Genomic DNA, 26,087 nt, shown 5'->3' on the forward strand with positions numbered 1-26,087 from the left:
CACTGAATTTCCTCTCCCTGTTACTTTAATAAACAGCATAAATACTATTTTCCCTTGGTGAATTGTAATTACATGATGCCTTTCTTGGCTAATGAAAAAGCCCTTTGGAATGCTTAATAGCTCTGATGAAGGTGAGAGACCAGAAATGGAAAATGTATCATTGAAGTTTCAGATTTATTTAAGAACTTATATATAACTTTCTAACTAACTCAAAGGTTACCTCTGCTGGAATTAGAAGGTGACTTACATAAGCAATTATCACACAGCCCTCTAGGATACAAAAGTGAAGACATTTCTAACTTCCATTTTTAGCAGTTCTATCTGAGCGTTGGAGCTGTAACCAATGTACCTTTAAATTCAAACAGAGGTAAAGCTCAAAGGCGCTCACAAATTCATTATGAAATATGACAAATTAATAATACCACTGTGAAAGAAAATCCATTTGATCTAAGCACAAACTCTAAACCTCTTCCTCCAAACCCATTTAAATAAAACAGTTTGCCATTTTTCATGAGGATGATGAGAATCTGGCGTTCAAGGACTAAAACTGAAAATCTTCTTTATAGGGTGCAGCCGTTGAAAAACCTGCAATAGCAATTAGATTATGGGGCTAACCTCCCAGGTTGCATTACAACTTCTCTCCAGGAAGCTTTAAGCCTTCTCGTCGCAGGCTTTTCTGAGAGTCTGTGGCAAGACTCGTTACACTCTCAGTCTGGCATCTCTGAAGAAGTAATATGACCGCACCGCAAGAAACACACTTGTCCCTGTGTTCAGAAAAGCACAATCTTACTACCAGTTTTCAGCTGTGCCAATGGGTTAGTAGGCTTTTTTTTCCTCTTTCCTCCTCTCCTCTGTGTATTTTCTCAATCCCTGAACAGCAGGCCTGACCAGGAATGGAGAAAAACACAGTACAGAGATAGTGAACTACTTGTACCTCCTGACAGCCCTCATTCTGCCCTCAGAGCAATGGAGATTGGATGTCTGCTTATCTCCAGAGTCACAGAGAGATGGCCGACTATGTATTATCCCTTCTTTAACTAACATACTTCCAATATCCTGTTTAAACAAGAATTACTTATTTAGCACATACACAGAAGACGTGACTGAGAAGTATCTTTTGAATAGAATACCAGCAGTCATACATAGTTTTATTTTATGAAATCATTAAAATGAAAGAAAATGGAAAGGACCTCATTTTCCTCAGACAAATGATAGAGCATGGTAACAAGTGCAACACAGGAAACTTACCTGCACAAACAAAGCAATAATAGCTATGCCGTGCTTCTTCCCTACTGCCTCATCAATGCTGCTGTACAGTGTGGAGTTCCAGTGCATTAGATGAAGCTAAAACAAAGCAGTGCAAATAGACCAATAGAGAAATATGTTTTGTAATAAAAAACCACCAGCAGTTAACATCAATTAACAAAGCCTCAGCATGTGTGTGTCCATGCGTGAATATACATATGTGCATGCCTACAGCTGTGCATGTATATATAAGTGGATTCCTATTATAAACATCAGGAATCCCAAGGAAAAAAAGGTCAGCTGCAGAGAAAATGATGTATAGCCAGTTACCAAATATCTACAACAAAGGTGTGAATAACTATGCTAATGATGCTAATGATGCTAATGATGATTTACCAACTCCCTCACTTTGAATACTGAAATAATGTCAGCTAATGAAACCCACCAATGTTGCCTCTCAGCCAGCCAGCCCTCTTCCAAGGCAGGAGTATAATTATGGACATAGGCTGTCCAAACACACGTTTGACTGGCTGACTGTACTATCTTAATGTCACTTGTCTAACATATCACCTCCCAAGATGAGTCACTCAAATGTCAGTAGTAGGAGCAGGAGAAGTGGTTTCAGGAAAGGTTAAACATAATGAAAGTTAAGCAGAGAAAAATGGCTGGAGGACCACCTTAGGGACAGCAGTGAAAGGGATACTAAAGAGTAAACTATGAGCCCTCAACTGCCTTATTCCACAAGGTCGCAGGGCCTGTAGGAGTTAATGCATGAATACATGTCAGGCAGCAGACACAGGATGGTAAACACAAAGTCTGTTCTGGTGAGGTGTCACAGCATGACTTGGGAAGTGGTGTTTGAGAAAAGTGCTGGAAGACAGACTAGCAGGTGGCTGGAAAGGCAGGAAGGAAGGGAGGGGAGGGAGGGCAAGGAGGAGGGCGGGAAGGGAGATGGGGGAAGAGAGGAAAGAGAAAAGTGCTGGAAAACAGACTGACAGTTGGAAAGAAAGAGAGAGAAAGAGAGGGGGGGAGGGAGGGAAGGAAGGACAGAAGAAAGGAAGGGTAGACGGAAGGGTGGAAAGGTGGAAGGAAGGAAGGAAGGCAGGCAGGAAGGCAGGCACAGCACTATCTACTGAGGTAATATGCATTTCAAACATGAGTTTTTCTAGCACTAATGCTAAAATGTAATCTCTGTGGCTGGGTCTGATAACATTGCAGAGCTTCAGCATCCTAAACACAGCTGCTTTGAAGTTTATCTGGCAACCACTTTTGCACATTCCACACAGATAAAACAGCTAAAAAAATACAAACTCTTAGATTTAATTCCCATTGTAAAATCGTGATCAATGTTTTGCTCAGTCATGTGTCTTAGCAAGTTAAAATGTCACCCTGTTATCTAACATTGTTTCCACCTTCAGCAAAATTAGTTTTTAAAACAGATAGTGTGTCTTCTTATTTCATGTTTTATTTCTGCACAGTAACAGCCTCTGTGAAATGCTTATTGCCCCTTAGACAACAGGATTTCACTCGGGCATCTCAGCATTTCAGAAGACCAGTTCCTCAAGCAATCACCCTCCCCTTATTTAATCTCCAATGACAATTTTGGTCACTCCTCTTGAAGACTATCATTTCAAAAGTCAATACAAAATTTTAAATTAACATCTTGTAAATCAAGTTAAATTCCAAATTTTCATACAAATAATTCTATTCATGCTGATCAAAGGCATCTGCTATGCTAAAAACATGAAACACATTTCTTAAAAAATATAATAATTCATTTGCACGTGAGAACACTAATGCAAATGTACTTGACCACGGCTACAAAACTTCTAGACATACAAATGCTCCCTGTTAGAACTAAGCTATCTATTGCCCATGGATTTACCTGGTGTCATGTATTTTATCACCTACAAAAAGCTTTGTTACACACTTGATTTGCTTTTGGCTTTTAAAGTAACAAAACCGCGGGATCAAATAACGAGATTTCAGCCTCCTACGCTTGCTTTAGCAGAGACAGAACTACCACCACCCAAGCAGATCAAGTCAAAAGCACTGCGCTTTCCGAGACGGGCCTGGCGTTCGCATCAGTATCCACTAGAGGGGGCTCACGGAGCCCCACGATCCTCAGCAAACTCCCGACGTTAAGGAGGAAACGCGACAGAAGGAGGTTGGGGTGACTGCAGTCGGGTTGGCGATGTCCTTGGTGCGGCGAGAACAGCGCTGCGTGGCACCGCGACTCGGTTGGCTGCAAATGCCAGAGCGAGCTTGTCCTTCGGTGGCCGAACAATAGTGCCGAGGGCGACCGCCGCCTGTAAAGAGACCAGGACTTCGACTGTGTCAACAGCCGGGTCTCGGCTAAAGCCGCCGTGGCGTTCAGCGTGTTATGCTCCTTCAGCGGTGAAGTCTAATCTGATACTTGTCTGCATTCTGACAACAGTGGGTTTTTTTCCTGAAGATCTGAAAGGAAAATGCTGAGCCCCAGCGAGAGGAAAATGAGCAAGTGCTTCACACCGTACCAGCCGTGAGCCCAGTTTATCCAGAAACAGATTGCTGTCCCGTGTTAGGCAGTAGGCTCATCAGGGCAGAGACTTTCCTACAATAAGGCTATATATCAGCTAGAAAAATGACGCCAAAACCTCTGTGTAATACTATAAAACATGAAGAGGTCTAGAATTAGTCCGTGCAGCAGCATAAACAGCCTGACAGGAAGACATGCTGCAAAATACACTTAGCTGCTGCATGAAAGGGGGACCACAGTGTGAAAAGCCCTACACCTGGAACTGTTTTCCAAGGAACATACCTACTGGCCAGCAACTCTTCCCACATCTCCAGGGGACATGGGGAGAGTAACTTAAGTATTAGCTACGCATTTTAAGAGTAACTTTAGGTCTCTGCACCCTCTCCAGCCCTCCTTCCTTTCCACCATCTCAACAGGGGTCGGGACAGTCTACTAAAAAAAAAAAAAAAAACATTAACACAAAGACAAAAAAGGGATGTACTTAACACTAATGTAGACATCCCTGGACTAGGTTCGGGTTTACAACATTACTGAAGGTACTGAAACAGGCAGTCAGCACTTTCTGGTCCATAGGTAACTGAGGTTCTGCTCAAGGATGCTTTAAATACATAGTAGGCTCCTTGGAATAAGAATCATCATTTTGTACCAGGTTGCTAAAGCCCAAGGTAGAACGGACTTCTGCTACTGTGTCACTTCTTTAGAGGTGGCAATAATTACAGTGGATTAGTGATGTATTCTTTACACAGCAGGTTGCAAACTCGCTGTCATAAACACTGCCGTACCAAATAGTATCAGCAGGTTCATGAATGGATGAGACCAATTATGGACAAGTCCAAAAACAGACACTAAAGAGAACAGGCAGAGATGCCGCCTCTAGCACTCCTAGTCTTACGACAGTAGATGACTGGGGAGTACAACAAAAAGTGGTCAGGCTCATGTGCTTTCCCTATACAGCATCCCTTACTGACACTGCTAAAGACAGCTTACTGGATGGACCACTGGCCTGATCCAGCAGCGTATTTAGTACATTCCCATGTTCTGAATCAAGGTGATATTTGGAATAGCTCTTCACAGAAAAGGTTCTGGCATTAGGGATTTACAAACTGAAATTAGACAAGCAACCTAATGGAAAATAATAATACCATAATATTTCCTAACAACAGGCCAACAGGCCTCACATCTTTTGCTCTAACTGGTAAGCCCATGCATGCACACGGAAATAAATAAACAGATGTCAACATGCCCTTAAATAAATGGAAGTCAAATCAAATTAATTCTTCTACAGAGCAGGAAAAATGTAGCTTACATGGGGACTGGATAAGTACCTGAAAAAGTGATTCAGAAATGGAGATGCTAGCAAGGAAGTAATAAGGCCTGAAGGTTTGAAGCAAAGCACTGCTTTCAAATCATGGTTTATCCTGTGTATTTGTGTGGTTCTCTAGAGCTGTTCTGCCTTTTGTTTGGTCTTTTTTTATTTGTAATATGACATCATATGAAAACATCAGATAACAGTTTAAAAAAAAAAGATGGCAAGAAGTCTAAAAACAGTGCAAAATTTGAACTCTAGAGAATACAGTCCACAAACAACAAGGCCTGTAACTCCTGTTAATATTTATGGGAATCAGATGTGCACAGAGGAAAGACCCTAGTGCTTTTACAAATCTTGAAACTGTCAATATAATGCCCATGCACATTGACAACTTCATACCCGTGCATCTGTATCTTACAAGTAGCAATATCCAGAGAGGCTTATTAGATTAACACTCTGTATTTTGGTAACCTTCAGTTTTACGTTGATTTGAGACAGCTATACAAAAAGTACGTACTCACAAGGGGTGCCAGTCTCAGATATGAACAAAGCCATATGTGGTTTTTTTACACAATCAGCTGCAGTGTATTGGCAGCTTACCATTGTGTGGTTTTCATTCGGAGTACAAACAAGCTGCATATGTCAGTATGGCAGGAAAGGCTCTGCTCAACTTGTTAGCTAATGTTTTGATACCGGTAGTTATGATGGTTCTATACAACCAAAGTGAGTCAGCTATGCTGTTACTGACTATCGGTGGCTGGCTTGGCATGCCAGACAGTGTATTTTTACAAAATAAACAGAATGCTGTGAGAAACTCTTTAGCACTCAAAAACCACATTTTTCTCTTGGATAAAAAAGTAATTTGGAGCCTTTTAACATTCCAGTTGTAAATCGAAGAATTGTAGCAGTGACTTCCTTAAAATCAGATAAACTCGAAACTCATGAAGGCAAATGATAATAAAGTGCTGACACACTTGATTTGTTCTGTGAACAGCTGGAAAGACTCTCCTTCACAGGAAAGATTAAGAAATTATTCCAGGTAGCAGAGCAAACCCTGCAGAAGGATTATTCTGTATGGAACAAATTCTGAGAATCTTCTTAATTTTCATCCAATCCCCACTCAACCAAAAGACTAGTGATCCCAGTCCTAATGTCCTTGCTTAGGAAAAGATGACACTGACATTAACAAGGGGCCTGTCTCAAATCAAGACTTTCTCAAATTGATTAAGGACCTGAGATTCTGGCTTTAAAATCAATAAACAAATGAAAACCCTACACTTAATCCATTCCTTTCTCTACCGCAGAAATATCTTTTATGTCAATACAAAAAGAAAAGGCCTGAGTTGGTAGATTTTTACACAGAATCAGAGTCCCCAGGATGACAAATTCTGGCAGGAATCAGAGTCACTGTATATGACCTAGCACATTTATCAGTTCTGGAAACCAGTTTCTCTCAGTAAAAAACAGAGTTACCAAAACATGTACATTATTCTTCTGTCTGGGGCACTGGCTGCTTTGTGGAAATCTGCAGGGTCCTAAGCTCACTGGGAACAAAAAGGATCTCTTAAGCATCATTGCTGACCTTACTTTATTCCCAGCTCACACATTAAAATATACAATGACAGCATAATTTACGTTGGAAGTGGCCTCTGAAGTTCAACCGCCTCCTTCCCCCATTCACAGCAGCACCAACTTCAAAGTTAGCTACTAGTCCAAAGTCAGATCAGGTTGCTCAGGGCCTTGTCCAACTACGTTTTGCATATCTCCAATAAAGGAGATCCCACAACCTCTCTGGGTAACCTGTTCTGGGTTTGACCTCCCCCATAGTGAAGAATTTTTTCTCCTTGTACCTAACCAGAATCTCTCTTATTGCAACCTGTGTCCCTTGCCTCTTGCCCTTTCACACTCCCCAGGAGTCTCTGTTCAGGACCTCAGGCATGAATTGCCCATGACTGCCAGAGTGACGCCTCTTGATGGACTCGTGAATGATGTCTCTTTCTCAGACCCTCTCAGTCATCCACTTATGTGAATGACCATGTTTCACCTAAGCTTACTTTCACCTAAGCTTGCCTGACTCTTGCAATGTCAGAAAAGTTGCTACTAGCTCTGTCCCTTACTGCGACATGCTGGCGTGCATCTGTCACCCAAGTGCCAGACCAAACATGAGACAGGCTCATTCCTTAGAGGAAAATACACTCTGAAATAAATCACAGCTCATCTTTTGTTATGACATATCTGATTAATGGTAAGGGGAGAAGAAGGTCTCTGCTCCAACATTTCTGCACTCTTATATGATCTTATTCTTACAAATTTGCTATAAACCTGCACAATCTGGAATGACTTGCTACCATAAAAAGGAGTCCATATACTGTAACTGCTTTCTTTATGAATACTTATTGCTAAACTACTGAAATCCTAATTTGTTGTTGGGATCCCTATAAAAGAGTGTTCAATGTGCAGTGGCTAAGCCAGGCAGTTTGGAACAAAGCACCAAGACCACACCCCACTGGAGTCAAGGGGAAATGTGCCAACAGCAAAGCTCCTCCTGATCTCCCTGGCACCAGAACCAGGCCCTACAGAGGACTTAGGCTTTATAAAACCACCAGCAGCTGAAGCAGCAGGAGGCAACATGAAACACCTGCCCAGCCTGGGTGTAGGTCCTGCCTCAACCTAATTGGCAACCACAGCCCATGTTGCAAGAGGTTGTGACGTGGGGGATCCTTCTGTTCAACAGGCTCCTGTTTGCGCTCTACACACAGTAGAAGACCATAATTTTTAAATAATTCCTCTTCAGATCTGCATGTTAAACTATCAGAACATCAGGTTGTGACACTATCATCACTAGGCTTGCTTGAATCTATGTTGCTGCTGCAATCGCCCATTGTACTTTTTCCACTCTCTACACTCTTACTGTTTGCTAAGGAGCTAATTATTATTACAAAAGCTTCTTTCTTCAATGCATGCTGCATCATGTGTAAATTAATCTTCTGGAAAGCTTTGTTCCTTGGTCAGAACTAGGTTATACAGCTATTTCTTGTTAGCTGTACAACTAGCAATTACAAGCTCCAGAAAAGTCTGCTTAGTCTAGTAATATTACAGGACAAGAAGGCATCTAAGGATGAAAGATATGTTATTGCTCTCATTATCTTCCCAAATCTTATTTCAATTCATATACGCTGAACCTCAGAAGACTAACAGTTAGGTGAATACTGCATCACCACATCTTAACCGGAGTTGCATCTAAAACAAGTTAGTCTGGAAATTTTGAGCATATTGCTTTTTGTCATGTTTCTGTCACTGCTGAGAGAGTGGAGCTGAAACTCTGTTTTGATTCCATGTAAATGTAAATCTATATCCCTAAGGTAAATTAAAGCCACTTTGGAGCTGCTCTGCTAAAGATTGTAGAGCTAAGAACTGTTCACCTCGACTCACCCAAGTTTGTTAGAGATCGGTATATTCCAGTTTCATTCACAACATGCCATAAAAGCTGAGGAGGGAACAGTACAAATGGGAAACACTGGCTACCAAACTAGGACCAGCATAAAGTCTTTCTCCTGGTTTGAGAGGGATGAAATGAAGCTGAGGATTTCAGCTAGTAATAATGGAAGGCAACACAGCCTAGTCATACAATAACAATGTGTTAATTTCGACAATGCAAATATTGCGTAAACAACATCACAGGAGGACAAAATGTGGAAAAATTGTGTCTTGCCATTATACATGAGCACAAGAATTTATGAGTTGATACTTGACTTGGCACTGAATTGTTTCAGGAAGCAATTGACTAAGGGGCTGGCAGTGACCATAACATACAGTAATTAAGTTCCAAATCCTCACAAGGGGACCAAACCAAGGATATGACCAGGGCACACAGCTTCGAGAAAAGTGATTAAAAAAACAGAAAGTTAGTTATTAACAGCCTGAAGGAGAGGTTTAGGAAATTGAAGTTAATGGAATTGATACAGAGGCTGTTTGAAAATATCTTCGGAGAAGCAGGAGTACGTGTACATACTCCATGCCACAAAAAAAGAAACAAAAACCCATGAAGTAACAAAGCCTGCATAGTTAAACATTACAGTTCAGTCAAGGTAAATATGCTTCCTTTGAAAATGCAAACGCAAATAAAAGTAAATTACTAGATCATGAACTCTGGGCAAAATCAAGAAGAAGAGGACAAGGAAGTAGCCAAGGGAGTTAGGTTATTAATCAGTGTACTTGGTTTATGCTTGTAGGCTTGAATTTTTCAATGCTTCTATTGTGGATAGGTGCCAAAATGCCACTGAATTTCAGTAGAAATTAAATCTTTAAAATTTCATATATTGATCGTTGTCATGAAAAAATTACATAAAGGGAACTCTGTGCCTATCTTTGAAAGTAACACTAATTTCAGTACTAAGACAAACAAGCTGAAAGCAGCACCAAGAAACACAGATACAATACTGTTAGCATTAAACACCTCCTGATTAATATAATGTGGGAGAAGGGAAAGCACAGCTTCTGCTGAACTTCTGCTTGTTACAATTTATTGAAAGTGTTAAAGATCCAGCAAGTCTAGCCTGTGGGTTAACCGTCAGGCTCCAAGTATGTACAGAACAAGATGACATTCCCTGAACAAAGAAGTCTGTAATCTAAAATCAGAGAAATTAGGTGCAAACAAATCAAGCTGGAGCAGAGTACAAGGTATCCTGGAGATACTGTTTAAACAACTTCGCAGTCACAGTGTGAGATACTATGTCTCAGGCCAAAAGCCAAATTCACAGCTAGAACGTGCAGAAGAAATGCTTGACTGGGACATCGGGGTAGTCCAGAACCCTTGCTGACTGGTGCTCTCCTCTCCATGAACATCTTTGAAAGAGGGCAGAACTGTAACGTGGCTGTAAATAAAATTATTTTAGTTGGATCATAAAAGGAAGGGTTACAAAGACACCTTCCAAAATCTATTCTGTTTCCAAAAAGCCAGTCAAGCAACACCAAAAGTAACCTAGGCAATTGTGTGACATACCTTCAGGTGTGCCACTGAAAAGGTAAGGAATAGTAGGACTACTGAATTATTTGCAGCATCTCAGGAAACACTCTCACAGTTGCTGTGGCAAATTGCTTGTGCTAAAGAAGTATCTATATTGGTAAGCCATACTGAAAAAGAGTAATAAAAACATTGCAGCATCTAATATTAAACAGGAATTTGTGTTCCCTTTGAACAGTCTAATCACACGCAGTAGCCTCATTTCATGTAAGGCAAAGAACTACTGGTCCATGGCAAAAATGAAATTAACAGCAGGAAGTACTGATGTATACGGAAAGACTCAAAAGACTACAGCTATGAAGAGTAAATTAAAAAGAAAAGTAATGGGAACCATAAAAAATCCAACTGAGTGGTCTTCTTTCTGTTCTGGCAAAAGAAGCCAAAAGGTTAAAAAAGAGAAAATTAATTTAAACTTAATAAAAAAAGGAAAAACAGGTCAAATCTTGTGTCCCTCTTCTAACCAGAGATGGACTAACGCTTCAGAAAGAGGCTTCAGTTCCACCGTATACAAGGTTAGGAAACAGGAAGGGGACACAAGGAGGATGACACGAAGCCAAACATCAGAGCAGTTCTCTCAGCACTCACAGGAAGGCAAGACACAGGCATAAACTATCTTTATGGTTAATGCAACCACAACACCAATCTCTTTACCTATCTTAAGTTTCTGTGAAGGACACCAATCTGCAGAAAGCTTTGCAAACCCCACCTAGACCCCTTTTGTTCAGGCCTTGAACCAAAGATCAAAATATCTCCTTGTTTGCCCACAGAAGCTGCATACATGTACATTAGCATGCCTGCTTCTTAGGAAAATCATTGTCAAAACATGGAAAGGTATAGCAGAAACTGAGGATGCTGTAATTTGTAATTTGTGTGTATATATTTTTTTCTTCCCATTTGAAAGCACAAGCCCTGCTTATTTCTACTGGCACGCACAGGAGATGAAAAGAAAACAGGAATTTATAAAAAATTAACACTTTTTGAACGGTAATAAAAGTATACAGGCTAAGAAAAGGAATGAAAAAGGCAAAATACCCTTGTTTCTAGATTGCTGACTATCAGTATCAACCTAATCAGTAAGAAAACAAAAAGCTACAAAGTTATTACTGCCAGATTCATAGGTCAAGCTCTTCACTGTGCCAAGTTTCTACCCAGTGTGTGAAGCAAGGAGCACCACAGAGCAGGTTATTGTTCCCTGATACCAAGTCTGGCCCCAGCGAACAAGTAGGCTGAGGTGCCCTGGGTCTGCCCTTACCTGTGCTAACAGGAACAAATATATATTCAAGGCTTTCTTTTTCCTTCCCTTGAACTATGAAGGCCAGGAAGGAAAAAGCAAGCATTTTAATGCAGGACTATCCAGCCTGCTTTTACTCTGGATTCTTGCCAACTTGAGTGGGTGTATGTGTATGTCTGCACGTGCTTTTACAGCTCCACAGTTAGAAAGAGCAAAGCTTGGAAAAAGGACTGGCCCTTGATGAATAGTTGATGATACTACAAACTAACAATGCCATCAAGAAGACAGAAAACACAAAGTGCTATGGGTTAAGTATTTAATTCTGGAAGTGTTGTTTATATGATTAAGCATTTAATATAAGCATGTCCAATTGCACAAAGTATTGGCTGCAATCTGTTGTCTTGGATTTAAAACCAGACTGTTCATACATAGAAGGATTTAAATAGCGATTTAATTTTCAACAATAGATTCTCTAATGAAGGCAGAATAAAAACCACTCCTTCCCTGCTAATTTACTAAGTTTTATTAATAACTGATTTGAATCTCACAGTTCCCTGTGTTTCAAAGCTAAGGGTCTCTCTAGAGAGATGAGAATCTGCAGCTACATATTTCCTTCTTCAGCCATAATCTTGACTGTTCTCCAGTGAGCAGTTGCTCTTCCATACTATACTCCTCTAGCAAACTCGTTCAGGTTTTTTTCTATAATGTTGGCTAAGCTTCTGTTGAAATAATAAACTTCGTTATGCATCTCCAACAGCTTTCCCTTGAATTGCAAGTTTGCAGATTGCATGATGGTGTTATACTTTTCTCCTCTCCCATAGTTCCATAAACTCTGCAAATTTTGTTAAACTTCAACTGTTCCCCTGTCCAGTTCATTACATGGCTTAATGCTGGCACAGCAAGAAGGCAGGAATACCAGTGAGACTATCTCATTGGCAACACTGTGGTCTACGGACTAGGGCATCAGATAGCCCTGTGGTTAAATTGCTGAACTGGGATTTACAACCTAAGTTAGGTATTTCGGTACTACAGTGTCTGAAAGTCTTACTAGAATTCAAGCGTCTAGGAATCATGAGTCTGTTCTCTGTCAGTTCTGAAAAAGGCATCATGCATGACCATGGCCAAACAATTTAATCCCTTTGAACTTGTTTTCTACCAGTTTGTTGGCAATAGCAGAACTTGTCTCCCTCACACTGATGTTTTAAGGATTACATTATTTGTGCTTGTGAAGCACTCAGGCATGACAGCAAATACGTGTGGAAGCCTTAAAAGGTTTTCAGCTCTTAGATTATCTGCAAGTTTCATCCTTTTTAAGAGCCATGCATGCACCATTAGCACAAATAACACAAAATTTTGCGTTTAGCATCAGAAAGCTATTATCTCTCTCTTAGATCAGTCCCTCATGAACTGGGGCCAGTCTAGGAACTGGTCCTGACTCAAGCATGCAGTGTGGAAAACGACAAAATAAGGAATCTCCTTTCCCAGCTTCTTCCACAAGTGACAGGTCTCTTAGACAGAACAACAGATAGGCCTAGTGGTTAGGGCAAAGTGCCAAGGAAAACCAAAGAGGAAAACCAAGGCACCAGGAAACTGAAACAAGATGCAAGCACAGTGCCAGCAATGGTCATGGCAGAAATTAGAAAATTATGTACAACTGAAGCAAATCACGTCAAGGGCACACAGCCAAGAAAAATGGCAAGGAAGAGACTTGAGCAGCCATCTTGTTGCACTCAAACCTGGGTTTAAATCCTCTTCAGAAGTCCCATCTCCTAAGTGACTACACAAGCTCTTCTCCCACAGCAGAGAGAAAACGTAAGTAGCCATCTTGTTAGAGTGGGGAATGGGATTTGCAATATCACAACAGCAGCCTCTATATCCATGAGTACAAGCACTGTCACCAAGACACTGTGTGAGCAAGTAGAGTAAGGAGAAGGCAAAGCTGTAATTCTACTCAAGGCGTGGAAGGGATTCACATCTTTTTAAAAAGTATCAGAGGCTATACTGTTTCCACCGCAGACAGGGATTGCTGAGCTATATTGTTCAAGGTTACTTGCCTGCCTCCACGAGGATGCAGCGCCACCAAACCTGGTACTACAGGCTGCGACTAAACATTGCATCTTAGCCCAGCATGACTGCAAGAAAATTTGGTGCAAAATGTCTATTACAGGTGAAGCGCAAAGGCTGTCTGCAACTTCTGGCAGAACTAAACCAATAAGCTGAGATAAGATGGAACAGCGAGCCCAGATAAGGGCTCCCCTCATGAGTCAGTCCTTCTCATTCTCATTTCCTTCACCCAACTTCTCTCCACCTGTGACATTTCTCCTCAGAAGAGTTTCTCCTATTCCTATTCTTCCTATTCCTATTTTCCTGTTCCTACAAATCCCAGTCATTTGTATTTTGGACCATTTATTTCTTAGAAGAATACTGAAATTCCCCATCCTGGTAGAAGTTAGAAATCACAGACTATTGCAACTGCCACCTGAAAAGAATTTTAGGTGCATATGACCCATGAAGGTTCTCCACACACAACTGGCTCTAAGTAAGATAACTCTTAAAAGAGAGACAAAAGGATAAATAGGCTTCAGTATAGACTGTTAATGCTACTCTTTGACCTGGTGTCTGGCAGCTTGTGTCTTCCACAATCCAATAAATAAATTGCAGATTTTGCACAGAAGGGAAATCACATTTGCTGCCTCTGAAGATGTGTACGGTTCTTCCACAGAGCTTAACTGAGCATTTCTCAGGCACTAGCCAAGCTAAAAGCATGTTTGTGCTAGCACACCGGCCCATTTTTGTACCTGCTTTTTTCATGAATCCACAATACAAAGCACACAGATGTATTCCCTGCAAAATTCAAACTATATGGGACTGAGCAAAACAAGGGCCAATCCAAGCTCATATTGACAAATTACCTAGAAACAAAGTATACTTCAGAGACTGCATGTGCCTATTTAGGTCAAATTAACCCTCAACCACAATAAAGATATAATGCTGAAAGAGCTTAGCAACTAGCAATCTCAAGAGTCATAAGCTGGTCATGTGTGCTTTTACAATGATGGCAATTTTGTTTTTATCTTATTGCTGGTTTTCTGTTTCCCAGTATACTGGGAGTGGACAGAGGCTTCTCAGCTTTGTACCACTACAAAAAACCCAAACAGAAGTCACATCAATTAGGGGACCGCGGGGTGTACGGTACACAGAAAAATGCAGAAAAATACTTAAACACCTGCACATATGGGGCTAGGGTCCCACGTAATACAATTCACTGACAGCCCTGGAATTGGTGCTAGGACCAATTTTGCCCATGGAGTGCTGTGTAAAGCTAAGTATTATTGTTATGTTTGTAAATGGCATCTCCATAATGTGCAAAAAATTGTTTCTGTATAAATCATTGTAGATTTGGAAAACAAAACTGAAAACATCTGCTTAGATATTGGCCTGATTTTCCTGTGTTTTTCCACAATTCTGTCCTCAAAAATTAGATAATGTCCAATGGGCATATCTACTTTAAACTATTATTAATTTGTTATTCACAACCTGTCAAGAATATAGCTATTACATGAATGTCATCACTTTCTTCTAAGATGCACTGTTTTAATCACAGCTCACAGTATTCATCTGCAATGATTCCAAAATTTAGAAAATCGTCCAAGCCTTTGAGTAACAAGTTAATTCTCCACCAGAAAACATGGATAATTTCTGAGCAGAGTTCCAGACCGCAGCACGAAGCTACGTAACCCTTCTGGAATCAGTTCTTCTTGCCTCCTGTTAAATTCATGACTGCTAAACAAGATATTCTTCATTCATAGGTCTTGTACTGCCAAAGTGAGTGGCATGAATTATTTTTTTTTTTCACAAGCAGGTAATTAATGCAATCAGCTAAAGGCAACAGGATTTACTCCTTGGTTTGAAACCTTTTCTTTTAGGGTTTATGACTGGGATCATAGTCCCATTAAAGCTACTGGCAAAAATCCACAGATATCAGAACTGAGCTCACATATTAGAAACCACTGTCGCTATGGATTAAATCCTGCTTGCCATTCACGCCTATCCAGTCCCATTGCAGTTCGTAAGTCTCTGCATAAAAAGGGAGAGACATGCTTGCATGCACACTATCCCTCAGGCCTTCTATTACAATTAAAAATACTCTATTTTTTAATCCAAATATTTTGCTAAAAAGCTAATAAGAAACTGATTAAAACAGATGGCAGGATTAAGTAACATTGGCAAAGAATATTAAAAGTTGGCAAAGAACAAATTTCTGTGTTGAAAGCATGACACCTCCCTTCAAGAAATGCCAGAAAGGGGATGCACAGTGTGCAGGTATCTGAGTTCAGAGCCGGGCACAGAGAAATCCCCACACTGAAGACTGTAAAGACTTGAGTAGACAAATGCAATGTTAACAGCCTAACCTGAAGCCCTAAAGCTGTTCACTCTCTTTGATGAGATCCTTAGGCAGGCACCATTGCACATTAACAAAGGAAAACTTAATGGTTTAAATCAGATCAAGCGTAGGATATGTTTTTTGCATTATATTTAACTTCATTCCAGCAGGTATTTCAGTAACTCTGAAAGAGTCTACAGAATGAATTAGTCTGCTCTTCATTACACGACAGAAAGGAATATCTTTTTTTCCTGTACAGAACTGATTCTCATCCTTCAGGCAACTGGATTTTCTTCTGTTCTACTCAAAAACTGTAGGACAGACAATAAAACAGTTTTTAATCTTCCTGCACATCTTGGAAACATTTTTTAAATGATTTTCTGCCAATCCTCTTCTACTGAGAGCTTTCACATGGTTCACAGCTAATATAATCCTACATTTTAAAGAGGATGGATTACAGAGAATTATCCTCCCAGTTATATTACAAGTGGTGAAAGGACCCTTTTTATTTTCTCAGATACAGTTTTATTTCAGAGCAGTGGCCTGGAAATAACTGTTCCCTTATGCTCAGATTGTGCCTTTGGTCACACCACCACTGGGTAACTACAAGGACGAGACACCTTTAAGGCATAATTTTTCCTGTTTCCCTTCACTTCAGAAGCAGTGAAAACATTTTTTTTTCTCCATAAAACAGCACTGATGCCATCATATGGTTCACTTTCTCCTGCTGTCTTTCCTGTCTTTTTTAACTGTAAGTTGATTCAGCCTGGTACTATAGTATGCAGTATTTATACAGAGATTAGGTACAGTGGGACTCCATTTTTAGCTGCCACTATTTTAACTTTGTTAACAAAAAAAAAAAAATTGCAGTAATTTGCTATTTCTGTCCCCCTCCAGCTCCCTGTTACACACCAAAGGTAAGGGAGACAGTCAGAGTTTCATTAGATCTTCATTTGTTCTTCCTCCTTCTCCAATCCATACTCTTGGCATGAAGGAGAGGAATAAAGGTATCAATCAATCAGTCCTCTCTTTCTTACACCTAAATCAGGTTCAGGTAAATCACATGTGTAAGTGTGTATTTTACTGCTCTGTGGAAAAGTGCACTGTAAAGCACAATCTAATCTTTGGTACCTTGTTCCATTTGCTGGCAAGAAACATTCTTCTCAATGTTAAGACCATTACTAAATATTTAGCACAAGCAGTGGCCAAAGTAACTTGGGCCAAAAGGCAAAGTAACACTGTTTACGTGCAGTAGAAGTACTTGGTGAGAAAGATTTCTGGAGAAAGGTGCAAAAATGTCTCCTTTGAATTTCTGGCCAAAAGGCAAGAATGGCTTTCATGCTCTTGTTTTCACAGAGCAGAGAGAGGAGTGTTGTACCAATATCTACAGCCCTCTGCTTTTCCCTTGTTTAAATAAAGACATGTTCCATTATTTACCTTTGACAACTATTTATTGTTTTGTCCTGCTTTCCTGACAGATTGCAAACACAGATGTTTCAGTGAAAATGATAACACTGGTCTATTACTGTCAACATTCTGGTTTCTTCAGTCAAGGAAGGTGGAAAACACAGCTTTGCTGAACTTCATATAATAATAAAAATAACAACAAACTCAGCCTCCAAGCCACATGAACAATGTTTTTCGACAGTATGAATTATTTCAAGAAGCTGTTCCTGAGGTTACATAAGCTTAGTAGTCTAACCCATTTCACGATGAACCTATATATCCTAACCATGTGCAAAGGCCCCAGCTGTCTACTAAGAAATAATAGATTTTTGCACTAAGAGACAAAGGTTTATTACCCAACTAATACAGGATATTGCCTAATTTCTATAAAAGCAGTTATGGTATCAAAGGTGAAGAGACTAAGAAAGTAACTGAAGAGTGTTCTTCCAAATTTTGAAAAGTAACAGTCTTTTTTAAAGTCATCCTTTACAAAGATCATTACACTGATAATCTGAAGCTGTTCCACAACTATTTGGTCCAATGTAATAAAATAAAGCCTTACAGTCTTCAGTCCTAAAAAACAGACTGCTGCTGCAGTCAATAAATAGTCTTAGTCATCTCAGATAGATCTCTTCAAACTCAAAGTTGGTTTCTGTAGAACTGCTCAGGTTTTCTAATAGTGTAATAGTTGAGTATATTAATCTGGGCCTAGTTTGTTGTATTGTTAATGTACCTACTTAAACCAAGCATTTATGTTCTCATACTACTGCTTATCCCCTTCACTTGTCTCTCTCCCACAAACAGAAGAGAATTTAAAATCCTTATTTGCTTTGTAAATCATTTCTAGTTTCTTAGGAAAACATCCTACTAGATTTGCTCCACTGGCAGAATATCCAAACTTATGCACTTGGTGCTCAACATATTTGTAGGCATGCATTTGTGCACAAACAACTGCCAGCTTATTTTGTATGTAGTACAGGACAAAAGTATAAACTACACCAGACTGCTTGTATATAGCCAAAATAAGCACCCATTCCTGTTTGTGTTCAGTAACTAACAAACCCAGTGAAAATCAAGCCCAATATGCATTCAGAATATGGTGATTTCCAACAACTGTATAAACCAATACTAATGTTAAAAGTTAAGAAAATAAGATTTCCTGGTCTCTTGATCAAAATGATTGCTCTCCACAAAAAAAAAAAATTAGATGGGGCAATCCCTGGAATGGAAACAGAACATCTTCCACTCTGGAGTCTCAGGTGTACTACTTCCTAAACGTTTATAGTGGTCACAAGCACCTGTTTTATTATTGCTCAAGTATAATACTTGATTTGGACAATTTGAGATGGATTTAATATAGCCGCTCTTTGTGCCTATAGCAGAAGGAAATGCAGCTCATCTGTCAAACAAACTGGCCTCCACATTCTTGCAACATGAAGCAGAAGATGATGAACTGGCTCAGCCAATACACCTGTGTACAGCTGACCTTGGATACAACAAGCTATGCTGTCATTTTCTGCCAGAAGAATTAATCTGCATAAGGATCTGTTTGCAAAATTAAGCATTCACACTGTATTTAAAGTGTATTATGAGTCAATTCTTTTCCTGCTACAGAACTTTTGCATCAGTAAGTATTTCTTGGAGATCAGAGTCTAGCTGAAAGCTGCTTAGATCCAAGAGACGGGATAACACCGGCTTGCTCATCTCCTGGTGATGTTCTTCAACTGTGCCAGAATTCTGTTTGTGCAGCTGCCGTGCTACTTTTAAAGTAGGTGAAGAATGAAATCCCTTCATGGCTGATTAAGTTTGTTGTTTTGCATCTCTGGGTCAAGTATATTTTTCTCTGGACTGATTTGGAGTAGAGAATTCTGGGGTTTCTGCAAATTATCAATAGACTGTTCCCACATACCACCAAGACTGTTTGCAAAGTGGTCCTTAATAAACAAGGAGACAGGAGACCCTGACAGAATCCCAAGTACAGTTCTCAACATAGTTCACATCAATATTTCTTGATCACCACATGCTGGATCAGCCTTGAGGAAAAGCACTAAGCAGAGCTGTTTCATAATGAACTACTTCCTGCCTCAGGGGAACACTGCAGTATCCTGAAGGTCTTACTGCCCATATAAATCATTTTGTATCTACTATGCCAGGTAATCAGGATGCAGAGGTGATTCCTGTGCTTTCCCTTTTGTTGATGAGTCTTCCCCACTCAAGTAGTCCTCCTGCATTGCTAGGATCCGCCTGAAATCAAGTTGCAAAGAAGATCTACATGTAGATGTGGCACTTAGGGACATGGTTTAGTGGTGGACTTGGCAGTGTTAGGTTTATGGTTGGACTCGATGATCCCAAAGGTCTTTTCCAATCTAAATGATTCTATGATTCTATGATCTGCCTCAACTCAACCTGCAAAGCCCCTGTTTTGATGGACCAGTGCAAAATAGCAAACAGCAGAGACAACAACTCTTAAAGAAAGTACCTGAACAACCCTAAGAATTAGATTGATAGTGTAAGTCCACAAGCTTTTTACACTTAGCTCTGCAATAGCTGCTCTAATACTTTTTACATCCTTTTCCATAAAGCAGTTCTATTCCTAGCTACTATTTTCTAGTGGCCTAGGGCTCATGAATACAGTGCTACAATAACAAATTTCCTAGCACTGAACAACACAGAGAAAAAGGAAACAGTTTCAGGCTTGTGAGGGACTATGATAGATAAATAAGGCAAAAATAATTCAAAGAACTCTGAAAAAATCTTGAGTTTCTTTAAAACCAATACTGCACAACAAATTAAATAACAGATGCAAAGCTGAAGTCACCAAACATCAGGGTTGGTATCTGTTAAAAGCAGTCTTGCAGCCCAGGGTCTAAGGGATACTCCAAGCCACTCCTTGACAAGTGTAAGCAATGTGGCAGTGGGAAGTGAAGCAATATTATGAATGGCTGCTGGAGAGCAGGAGAAATAGGTCCCAGCAGTCTGGGTTGCCTAGCAGCCCAAACTGACGCCCCATGAACAGCTGAACTTTTTCAGGCTGCATTATCACTTTGCTTGTGTTTCAAGATTTTGCAGTTCATTGAGATATTACAGAACATAGCCATGAATATCACATAATCTTCAATTTTCAGGTATGTAAAGCTATTTCATTAACAAATTGCTCTACACTTATTCCAAATTTACCGAAGTTGTTATTATTCACCATGGAAATATTTCCAGTGCCTAGTTCTCCCCATCTATAGCTATTACTCAAGGTGACATAGGAAGTGTTGAACAGCAGATCTTGTTAGAACACTAATATTATTAAGACAGAAGTTAATAATTCTGCAAGTTAACTTTATGACCAATTAGTCATACAATGTGATGAGTGCTGGAGGCATTCTATTCCAGATGCATATCCTAATCTACCTGCACTAAAGCACAGCTCAGCAAGACAGCTTTGTGGTTGAAATACAAAGCAATAAAATGCTGAGTTAAAAGAAACTCTTTTGAACTATGAAGAACTCAGGCTATGAAATAAAATCTTTTGCATTTAGCAGGTGTTGTGCAATGCAGTGTCACTCTTACCTCCATGGGAAAGGCCTTAAAATTAACCGTGTGTTCAGAACCACGCTGGTTTTCTCTCCCCCAGTGAAATCGAACATCATGTAGTTCAAACTCATGTCCTCGAGGTAATGGCCCCCCTATTAGCACTGGGAAAGAAGACAAATGGTAAGGAACTTGGCTTTCAAAGCAGACAAGCCACTGAATATATTCTCCAAATACAATGGGGATATTGTTGCAAGCTTCTTTATTATCAGCCGTACTAGAGAGGAGAAGAGTAAAGTTGACAGACTTGACATCTTCACTTTTGAAGTACCAGGCAGGTACAGAACACGAATTCAGGCAGTTATGAACAACAGTGAAATTGCTGTCATGCTGCACTCTTTGTTTTATGAGGCAGAACAGCTGGTCATAACACGAAATAAAAACATCGTACCTTTATCAGTCAGAAGAGGGAATGTTTATTGCTCTTATCAAGACAGTAGCTTTGTGCTCGAAACAGATGGCAGGGGTTCTGAATTGAACTGGTAACTACCTCCAACTTGTCCGAATGCTTCATCTCTGCCACTTATATTTGTTATGAGTCACAGAAACGGATAGAAAACTTTTGATTGTCAATATTTTGCTAGGTAAAGGTGTTCAGTCATATACCACCTGTCAGGCTTCTGAGATACAGAATGCCTCCATATCCAAATATAATCAAATGTACACACAGGAGCAACAACATACCTCATTTACTTAAAAACAGCTTCTAGGCAGCCATGGCTTTTTTTACTTCAGTTTTTTAAACATCTGGAATTTCTTAAAAGCATCTGTCCTCAATTGCAACACACACACAAAAAATTTATATAGTAGCTTGATACTTTTGCATTAATAGAGACTTCCACCATAAGTAGTAAAAGCAAGCAATTGTACTTGTGAGGCCCAATCTACTTTGGAATTAATCAATGGAAACATTTTGCCCAGGGATTTCTGAATCTGCTTCAGATCAAATATTATTCCACAAGCTGTAGGTAACTTCCCACTGAAAACATTGAATACTGGCTTCTAGGCAGGGCTGGATTTTACTTAAGGGCATTCACAGTCTTCCCCAGAATCCACTAAATTCTAGCTTGCATTTAAATGACTTTGAATTGATCTTTCACAATCTCTGATAATTGATAAGGATTATTTAATTGCATAACCTACAGCTTTAGAGAATTAAAGTTCCATAATATAAAGTTATTTTGACACACAAACTAAATAGCCTTAGTTTGGAGCACAAGACATAGTGTAATACTAAAACATAATTTAGCAATTGAATCATATTGCAACTGTACAAACACAAAAACAAAAGTACAGAACTATAAAAAAACTGAAAGAAAACTATCAGTTATGGTTTTCATAAGCAATTACACTAGAGAAAAAAGTAAAATATTCCAATTAATCCCCCTTTAATAATTCTTCATAACTAATCTAACAGCTAGTAGGGTTTCTAAAATGAAATGTCCTAAATGTAGTTACAGATTCAGATTTGCTTCTTAAACTTGCTTTATCTGTATTCTATCTATACCTACATCCTATAGGGAAAATCTACAGATCTGGTGAACATTGGGGGAAACAACCAATTGAAGTATTTACGGAAATGTGGACAAACAAAAAGAAACATGATACTCAATTAGTGCTATTTCTTAGGAAAATGGAGCTTTTTCTCTGTTTTAAAATATTGCCTCCAGAGAAAGTGTAACTAGAACAAATGTTCTCTATATGGTGTAGTTCTGCACCTCCAGGAGCTTCAAAGAGTTTATTTCTGAGGCTTAAGTTATAACACTGATCCCATGATAAAAGTATTTCAGTGCCTGAAGCATGTTTATCTTTCCTTTGCCTTTCATCAAACCGTGATCCTTGTCAATGCATGAAACATGTTTAACTTCACTTTGCCTTTCAGCAATTTTTGATCCTCATTAGAAAATGATCCTAAAACCATCATCCACTGTGCAATCCACTGCTAGCTTAAAAGAAGTCTCTGTTAGTAGGATATCCTCTAAAGCATTTTTCAATATACAATTCCATTACACAGTTGGTCATGCTTCTTCCACCTAATGCATAACACATGTACGATGATCAAACTGGAAGCAGCCTGTGAAAATGTTTGCAATCAAATAATGAGAAGGATTTGGGAATTCCAGATGGATTGCGTGTCCTGAATTAAAGGATAAAATCAATCACCAAGAATGACAAATTGATTTTTAATATGTATCTTAATCAGTTTACTTTTTTCCACAAAGAAGTTTTTCTTTGACTGTTAACATTACAGTAGATGAGGATCTCTTGCACATTAATTGGACAGAGTTTCAAAAGCACTTAGTGCTCAACAGTTCCCATTAAAATAATCTGGCTAAATGGATTTGTCATCAGAGATCCCCTGTGAGGAAAAGAAGCTGCAGGAGTTTCCGCAGTCCCTGAAAACTGGCCAGAATACTAGGTCAAACACAGCTTATTAACTCTTTTCTCTTCTTGGTAGGGATAACAAATGTTGTCTTCCCCCTCCCAAAAATGGAAAAATTATCCCCAGTTTACAAATAGAGAATGGGAAATTACGTAACACGAAAACTAAGGAAAAGCTGAAACTAAAACAAGATTTCCTAAATCGTAATTCCATACCTCAGTCATAAACTTTTATTCTATTTCACATTTTCTTATATTTAAAGACTCATCAGTCTGGCATCATGCTGCATTCAAGTTTAAAAAGTAGTCTTTCCTTCTCCTAAGTCTCCAATGGTTTTGCACATATATGCATTTAGGTGTGTTGGTCCCATCTTATTAATTATTGCTACTAAGTTACAAACTGCCCCTGGGAAAGGTAGAGTTGAAGGAGTTGCATTTTGGCATGCAAGCAATGACATCATTTGCAGATGCTCTCACTTCCTCCACAGGAGAATTCAAGAACTTTCCTGATCCTGCAGAAAGACCTTGACTCCTCGGGAAAAAGCTCTGCTTCTGATGCAGGCAGTACAACTGACTGGAAGTACAAAATTTCTACTCTATTGCAAATCTGCAAAATTCTGTAGAAAGAAATGTTCTGTGTTGCAATAATACATGGAATTTATCATGGAAAGGAAATTATAAAGGAAAGCATCATTAGTAAAATAACAAACCCTTCCTTTTTAAAAAATTCAGTGTAAAACTGAACTGACTCCTTCACTCCCAGCACAGCTGTAGCTCCCAGGACTACTGGGATCTCAGAAGGAAACAAAACTTTGAATGTCTCATGGTTTGACAATGTTCGGCTGTTTGAATGCCCCCCAAAGGTTGTTACTAGCTAAGATTGGTTAGAATAACTTGGATACTCTTCCAAACACATGGTAAGAACTACCACCATGCTGGAAAGCACAATGGACTTTTTTTCTCCCTACTTTCTTTACAGTTGTCTCCTTCAGACAGAATAGTTTACCCAGATGAAACATCTGAATGAGATACTGCAATTTCACTTAAGCTGGAATTGTTTCTTTTATTATTTGCTTCTAATTCCTATTTGATGAATGACACAAAAAAAAAAACCTTTAAGAAATGAGGACCGCTTCACTACCTGCTCTTCATCAACATTGTAAGCATGTATAACTGGAGTATCTATCTTAAGCTGCCGAATTCTGTAGTTAGTACTCAGAACCCACTCAAATTAATGGAAAAAGCTCTTTTAACTTACACGGTCTTCAGACCAAGGACAAATTTTGCCAGCTGTACAAAACCATTTGGCATCACGCTGTCTTAGTGATAGTCTGGACTGCTTCTGAACACAGACAGCTGTTAATGCCAGTGCATTAGATGACACCGCCACAGGAGGAAATTCTGGACATGCTCTGAAGCAATCTGACTTACCATCCAGTTTGGCATTGAAACTTGCAGTTCCCATTGCTCAGCTTACTCCTTTTCCTGCTGAAGTCAACAGCAAGAACACTCTTACCGGCCGCAGGGCATGCCGAACGGGCACTGCTCGCTGCTGGGAACAGTTGCTGCTCCTGTGCTCGGGGCTACACGTACAGCGAGCCTTAAGGCAAGGCAAGCTTTAGCGGGGAAAGCAAAGGCCGTGTTTCAGCATACCTGATTTTGACTTCAGGGCAATCTGAATCGAATGCCCGTCGTTGATCACTTCGCAGTCACGACACACTACGTAGTTCGGCGACAAGCGCACCTCCAGGAGCGAGGGGTCATATTTAGCTTCTCTCGAGTTCAAGTTAATAGGCGACTGGTACTCCCCGTTAGCGTCAGGAAAAATCAGCCCCCACTCCACTCCTGAGACACAAGAGAAAGCCGTTACGGGGAGACCCGGCACCCGGCGCTGCACGGCGGCTTCCCGGGACAGCCAGACCCCCCCCGCCCTCACCGACCGCCTCGCTGCTGCCCACCGGCGCGGGAAGGCGCGGCGGGGGACGGGGGGGGGGCTGCTCCGCGGCACCTCGGCCCGCCGGCCCCGGCGACCGCTGCCGGGCGGCTCCGCGGCCGCCGCCGCCCCGCGCCGCAATCCCGCCGGCGGCGGCGGACCTGCCGGCCGCCGCGGGCCGGCGCTTCCCCACTCCCCGCGGCTCGGGGCGGCCGGGGGGGGCGATTTTCCCTCCGCTCCGCCACTGAAGTCCTCCCACCACCGCCACCTCCTCCCCCGGCCGCGGCGAAAGTTTCTCCCCGCCGGAGCCGCCGCCCGCGCCTCACCTTCCTCGTAGCCCCACTCCGGAGCCTCCTCCCGGCGCGGGAAGGGCTCGGCGCCCTCGATCAGGCTCCTGTCAGCCATGGGCGGGCGCCCTGCGAGCGGGCCCGGCGGCCGGCGGCCGGGCGGGGTGTGTGGGGGGGTGTATGTGGCAGGGGGAGGCGTGTGTGTGTGTGTGTGTGTGAGGGGGCGAGGCGGGCTGGCTGCGCTCCGCGCCGTGCTCGGCCCTCCCTCCGCCCTCCCGCCCCCGCCGGCGGGCGTCGTCGTGTGGCGGGGCAGGGGCTGGGGCAGGGGGAGCGGCGCGGCCGCCGGGCGGGCCCGGGAGCCGGTCGCTGTCCCAGCGGCGCGGCGCGGCGGGCGAGGGGTAAGGGGGCAGCCGCGGAGCGGGGAGCGGGCGGCCGCGGGAGCCGGAGCGCAGGCTGGCGTCCCCCGTGGGCGGCTGCTCCCCTGGTCTCCTCACGTCTTCCTCGCCTTCCCCTGCAGGCTGCTCCCCTCGCCTGGGTGGGTGTCCCCGCAGCTCCCGCTGCCCCACGAGGTGCGCACAGGCGGTCCGTGTGCCCGGGGACACCCGGGGAGAGCAACTTCAACACGGGGAAGGGCAAAGCCCTGCCCCTGGGGAGGAACAACCCGGGCACTGGTACGGGCTGGGGGGCCCCCAGGCTCGAAAGCGGCTTGGCGGAAAAGGACCTGTGGGCCCTGGTGGGCACCGGGTT

General features: G+C 41.4%; 1 protein-coding gene across 1 annotated transcript in view; it reads right to left on the bottom strand.

Moving 5' to 3' along the window:
- Positions 1–25,746, bottom strand: part of CA8 (carbonic anhydrase 8) — a 52,497-nt gene extending 26,751 nt beyond the window's left edge. The window contains exons 1-4 of the mRNA XM_075023337.1: positions 25,380–25,746; positions 24,774–24,965; positions 20,718–20,842; positions 1,249–1,344 (exon numbers count right to left, since the gene is read on the bottom strand). Coding sequence (XP_074879438.1) covers positions 1,249–1,344; positions 20,718–20,842; positions 24,774–24,965; positions 25,380–25,458 — 492 coding nt within the window. The 5' untranslated portion in view covers positions 25,459–25,746. The remainder of the gene's footprint in view (positions 1–1,248; positions 1,345–20,717; positions 20,843–24,773; positions 24,966–25,379) is intronic.
- Between the last annotated feature and the right edge of the window lie 341 nt (positions 25,747–26,087).

The sequence above is a fragment of the Buteo buteo genome, chromosome 3 (assembly GCF_964188355.1).
Source record: "Buteo buteo chromosome 3, bButBut1.hap1.1, whole genome shotgun sequence".
In the NCBI taxonomy this organism is placed as follows: Eukaryota; Metazoa; Chordata; class Aves; order Accipitriformes; family Accipitridae; genus Buteo; species Buteo buteo.